Source organism: Thamnophis sirtalis, unplaced genomic scaffold, assembly GCF_051295495.1.
Source record: "Thamnophis sirtalis isolate CommonGarterSnake01/CBP01778 unplaced genomic scaffold, rThaSir2_p1.2 scaffold_4, whole genome shotgun sequence".
Classification (NCBI taxonomy): Eukaryota; Metazoa; Chordata; class Lepidosauria; order Squamata; family Natricidae; genus Thamnophis; species Thamnophis sirtalis.
In genome coordinates, this window is record NW_028261384.1 from 38,452,734 (window position 1) to 38,458,641 (window position 5,908).

The following is a 5,908-nucleotide window of genomic DNA, read 5'->3' on the forward strand; positions in this document are numbered from 1 at the left end:
GGTACTATCTGCGCTAGTATTATTTACTGTGAGTTTCAAGTCTATTTTTCTCAGTACAGATCAAACTGTTAACTTTCTTTAACAGTTCAATTTATTTATTGCAGAAAAATATACAATGATATTTACAAAACAATCATCAAAATAGGAATGCATTTAGACACTGGATCTATTTGCATTTTTAACATGGGTCATCAATAAATAAATAGAATGATTCATTTTTGTCCCCCCCCCCGCACCTCCCCCTTTTTTTCCAGGAACAATTCCAAAACAAAGCAAAACTAATAAGGAACCTGAAATATTTTGCTCATGAGAGTTTGAGCCAGTAAGGTTTTGCTGCTGAAATGGTTTTTGGGCGGTGGGTGGGAGAATTTCCCTTTCTCACTCCTTAAAAAGGGGGGGTTCGTTGTCATTAGATCTGTTCAAAAAGAAGGGTGGGGGACTCCAGTAACATATTTCCTTTCATGAGTGGCTCATAAGCTCTCTAGGGAATGCATGCATGCAAAAAAGAGGGAAAGGAAGTAGGGGGAAAAATTCCAACATTCTTCGTCAAAATGGTAAGGGGGGGGAGCTGGTTCAGATTTCGATCAGAATGCAGAGATGTTTGGTAGATCATCCAGCCTTCACTCTGGATCAGCCACCTCACCGTCTGAGGGGCTCTAGGTCTCTTGCCTCAATTGCTCTCCCCACGCCCTGCTCTTTGCAACCTGGACCAAGAACGGGTCTACATTTCCAAGAAAATCCTTGGCGTGCTATAGTCTGAGAAGGGAGGAAATAACCCCGGGAGGTGGAATGAGGGCGAATCCAAGTGCAGAGTCTCTACTTTGTCCATTTTCTCTCCTTCCCTTTGAGAACAATGTTATCTGGGAGGAAAAAAGAGAGAGACAAGAAGGGAAGGGGAGAAGGGAGAAAACTGTTACTAGAAAAAAGAAAAACATTAACCCTCTTAGAAAGAGAGGGCGAAGCGAGAAGAAAAAGCTTCTTTTCGCGACCCTCCAGAACTATGACTCTGCTAGCTTCAAGCCGCGGTTTGCAAGGCTGCGTGAGGGTGTGAGTGCGCGTGTGTGTAGGGGGGAATTAAAGCACAAAGGAAGGCGGATTGGAGTGGGGGGAGGAATATTGGCAAGGCATGAAATCAGGAAACGCGCCGAAGGAAGCGTCACGGAGATCTATCTCGGGCGAATCTAGTAAATGGGGGATATATTATCCTCCTGAAGCTTAACTAAATTCTCCCTTAAATAAATCCTCGCTCCTTTTTGGGGTAACTTGCTTCCAAGGAAGTCTGTTTCGGGAGCCGGAATTCCTGAGTTCTCCAATCGCCTCGTGGGAAGCCAGCCACCTAATGTATTGTGGGAACTGGGTGGGGGTTAGGAAGAGTGAAAATAATCCGAGTTGATGTGTACTGCCCCGCTGGCATCCTGGATCAAGCATCGGGTCCAAGAAAACCGAAGAAGAACGCGCGCAGAATTGTACAGATATTGTACAATTCTACACGTCCATTACCTACAACCACCGAAGCTTTGGAATAGGATCATTGGTCTTCGCTTTCCAGCGGGCTAGACCTCAAACTTTGGGTCCCGCTCTTTGAACAATTTCACCCAGAGCAGTTTGGCATTTAGCCAGCTTTTCCCATCGATGGAAGTTCTGCAGAAGTGGCCCCCTCCTATCGCCCTCCATCCTTTTACCTAAGAAGTTTCAGCCTCTTTGACTTTCGATCCCAGCCTAGTTCTTTCCAATCCCCCAGAGCAACTCCAGTTCGGCCCTCCCAGGCTGCGGTTAGAGAAAGGAGGGGGGGCAGAGGGGACCAAGAGAGGGATCGCCTAATGTCTTTTTCTCTCAATCTGGTGCCTTTTGGGCACCTTGGACTTCAACACTCCTCATTCCAGGCAAATGGGACACTGAGTGATCTGGCAAAGGAAGCAACTGGGGAAAGGCTGATCTAATACCCTGAACCTGATCAGATTTACTCAGACATAAATCCAAATTGCTTCAGAGTTGATTTTATAAAAGAAGGATCTCTGGATAATTATAAGGATTTTGGCAATTGATCTTCCCATCAACTCCAGTTGGTGAGATTTACTCCAAAAGAATGCCAGTTATTGGATAGGAAGATCTGATTTTTTTCATGGGCCTAGAGCTGCACATACAATCCTATGTGTGAAGAATTGAAATCAATAGGATCTCTGAGTAAACAGACACAGGTTCAGGCTTGAAGCCCATTTTCTTCTCTCTCTCTCTCTATTCCAACTTTCCAGAAGATCTTTAATTTTTGAGGTAGTATTTCCATTTGCTCATATTTTTTACACCATGGTCTGATTTAACAAATTGCCCTCCTTCCTCCCCCAAGTTGGCAGTGCTAAACTGCAGTACAGGCACCAGCTTACCTGGGAGTAAGACATGTTGTGTTCAGTGGGATAAGGATCATATACTCTACTCACAAGTCAATTCCAACAAAATAATGTGACTTGTTTCAAAACAAATGTACTCTTACCAAGTAATTCTAGATGCATTTACTCTGGAATATGTAATAGGACTTAATCTCCAGTTCTTCCTGAAGGAAAATGAAATGGCCAAAATGGAACAATTCACATTTTTAAAGAAGATCCATAGCTTTATTCAGGTATCCTGCCACTTTTATGTGTGAATAAAGCTCTGCATAGATAAAAGAACTTGGCTCCAAAAATGAGCCTCCAGTTGCCATTATGATTTTTAAAAACTCCTTTGATTCTGAATTAGCAGATTTAACCATATGATTCCCATGTACGCTTTATCCTGATGAATTTTCTAGCAGGAAAGTATGCAAAAAAAAGTTAGAAGAGCTAGAGCTGAAAAAACACATTAGGCTTCAGACTATTAGTGCCATCAATGCACATTTCTAGGGCAAGATCAAATACAAGTGGAGATAATTTAACATAGGACTACTTACATCATAATTCTGCATAGGATCTTGACTGCATTTCTACCAAAATTATGGACCTTCATCAGCTATAATCTGGGGCAAACCAGGAACAGTAAGTTTTGCATGTTTGCTTTCATATTTTGTTTTATGTTTTGTGACACAAAATGAAATTTTTACTCAAGCACTCCTTGTAGTGCCATTCTCAAAATAATTAGATCTTTGGTAATATAATTGGAGATGGTTAGCCAAGGAAGTCTAGCAAACAAGACTTTAGCTTAGAATCTACAACGTCCACTCAAATTTTGGTAAATTGAACCCATTATTTGATTTTTCTGATTTTTGTCATGAGTGTGAAAGAGAAGAAGAAGAAGAAGAAGAAGAAGAAGAAGAAGAAGAAGAAGAAGAAGAAGAAGAAGAAGAAGAAGAAGAAGAAACAACATGCAATTAAGCACTGAGCTTCTTAAACCCACCACCGTCCCTTCCTGAAATTGGGAATGTGTGTGGAAAATTCAAGAGGTGGTAGCAGGACTATAAACATTCCTAATGTCACATAGCTTCCAGGAAAATCTTGGAAAGAGATTCTATCATGCTGCTCATTTACAGATATTGGTGGACTTCACTCTGCATAAAGCAAGAAGGTACACAAGAAGATGAGCCTGGATATGTATAAATGGTCTGGAGAGAGAGAAAATGCAAGAAAAGCTTATTTTTCCTCAAGTATATGCTTCTTCCAAGGGGAAATCTTAAAATATAATAAGTGGAAATAAAAAAGATAAAAATGAAAACACCTCTGAAGGCAAAGGATGCAGAACAGCTCCCTCCCAAGATTGTGCTTGGGAGGGAGAACCTAACAGTGGATTTTAAAGAAGAAAGCTTCCTTCTCCTGCCTAAATTTCTATAGAATTTTCTACTAAGGCCAAGGGATTGCCCGAGGTCTCCTGTTAAAAAATCAAGAACAATTTTGGAATGTGGATAGAAGAAAATGAGGTAAGGCTAGGTCAGACACGTGTGTGGAATGAGAGCAAGATGAGTGCTTGAGCTGGGAAAGTCCCTCTGAAAACACCTCTGGAATCAAGAGCTTGCTTAAGGATTAGCTGCCCTGGTCCTTAATTTTCGTGCCAAAGAAAACAGGATGGCTAAAGTGGGCTGATAAGATGTTCAACTCCTTTTACTCCTCACTCAGCTACCCCCACCTTGTGGTGGTACAGCTCAAGAGAAGAGAGAAGGCTGTGTTGGCACCCAGAGCGACTTCCAGAAGAGAATTAAGATAACGGACTCTCAACCCCCTCTGAAGTTTCAGAAGATTCCTCGCAGCCTCTCTAACTTTCTGAAAAAGACAACCCACTTCCCCATTTCTGCTGTTCTGCAAATTAAGGGGCTCCAAGATTGAGGACCTTGGTAAGGGAAGAAAAGTCCTTGAAAGGTTGGCCTCGGAAGCCTGACTAGATTCCTTGTAGGGGTAGTCAATTGTTTTCCAAGTCTTTGAATTCCGGAGCTTTCCAGGCAGGATATCCCTGGGGAGCGTTTTATCGCCAATCCCCCGGGACAGCCATACCCTCGGAGGTCCTTGGGCGGCCTCCTCGCGAGGGTCCCTCACTTCCTCAGCCCAGCCCCGCTCCACCGAATCCTGCGCTCTTACCTAAAGTCTCCAGGCACGCCAGGCTGCACAGGACGCTAGTGGGAGGCAGACATGGACCAGGCGCCTTCCATGCGCCAAACGGAGAAGGCGTAGCTGAGGCGCTCGTGGGCCACATAGCTGCAGCTGGCCATCTTGGAGTCGAGCTCATCACTCTGCAGAACCTGGTAGAGGAAGTCGATGTAGCGGGCGGCCAGCTTGAGGGTCTGGATCTTGCTCAGCTTGTCCGACGGCAGCGTCGGGATGATCTTGCGCAGAGCCGCGAAGGCTTCGTTCAGCGACTGCGTGCGCTGGCGCTCGCGGACGTTGGCCATCACTCGCTGCGTTTGAAGCTCCTCGTACGACTGAGGGCTGCCTCCTCCGCTGCTGCTGCCCCCTCCTCCTCCGCCGCCGCCGCTGCTGCCGCCGCCGCCCGACTTCTTGCCTCTTTTGCCTTGCGCCGGGCTACACGGCTCCTCTGTCGAGCCGAGCCCTCCGCCGGTCACTCCGCCGCCGCCTCCGGGGCCTCCTCCTCCTGCAGCCGCCCTACGGCTTGAGCGCCTCTTCCGTCCCCCTCGTTTGCCGGCGCCTTGAAGTTGCTGCTGCTGTTGCTGCTGTTGCTGCTGGCGATCGGTCTCCTCTTCGCTGTTGCTCAAGCTTTCGTCGGCGGGCGAGACTGGAGAGTTGGACTCGTCCTGCTGCTGCTGCATCATCTCTAGGGCCAACCTGCGGCGCACTGAGCAGCCCTTTGGAAGGGGCGAGGTGGGGGGCGGCGGGCGATGCTTAGCCAGCCAGCTCCCCGCGGTTAGATCCTTGGCCTGCGAGAGTCCAGATGCAGTCGGCAGCAACTTTCAGTTGGATGGGAGGGTGGAGGCCATGCAGATCCGAAAAGAAAGGCAGCGGAGGAAGGAGAATCTCTGGCGCTGTCAGCTCCCCTCCCGAGGGCTCCTCGGAGCTGGCTGGGAGTTGGGCTAAAGTTGCAGCCTGGAACGCTCTTATAGCTCCTGCTGGCGGAAAGTTTGGGGGCAGCGGTGTCATTGGCTTGACGTGGAGAAGGAGGGACTTTGTAGAGGCTGAGGCGAAAGTTTCCGCTTCCCCCTCCCTCCTCTCCGCTGCCTTTCCCAGACCGTTAGCCAGAGAACGGAGGCAGCTCCTTCCCCAAGCCGCCGGTTGCTCTCAGAGGTTGTTACCCTTCTGCCATTTCCTTCCCCCTCCAAAGGGCACCAGCCTTTGAAGGGCTATGGGGAAATGGGCTGTAAGCACCCCGACGCTCCGGTTATCCTCTCCTGGGATCCTCAGACATTTTTCTTCCGAGGCGATCCGCTTAAGCACTTCCTTGAAAGCCACCTCAGCTCCGTCGAATCAAGAAGCATTGCTTTCCATGCTATAGTCGTCTG

At 47.3% G+C, this 5,908-nt stretch overlaps 1 protein-coding gene across 1 annotated transcript; it reads right to left on the reverse strand.

The window, feature by feature from the left end:
* Window positions 1-206: 206 nt before the first annotated feature.
* On the reverse strand, window positions 207-5,458 carry TWIST1 (twist family bHLH transcription factor 1). The gene is made up of 2 exons (XM_014076094.2): window positions 4,536-5,458; window positions 207-860 (listed from the first exon to the last, which is right to left on the reverse strand). Exon 1 carries the CDS (start codon window positions 5,222-5,224, stop codon window positions 4,571-4,573), a length of 654 nt encoding a protein of 217 aa, XP_013931569.1. The 5' UTR covers window positions 5,225-5,458; the 3' UTR covers window positions 207-860; window positions 4,536-4,570.
* Between the last annotated feature and the right edge of the window lie 450 nt (window positions 5,459-5,908).

Bases quoted from the DNA above. Each gene is read 5' to 3' on its own strand.
- TWIST1 (XM_014076094.2), bottom strand. From the start codon at position 5,224: ATGATGCAGCAGCAGCAGGACGAGTCCAACTCTCCAGTCTCGCCCGCC.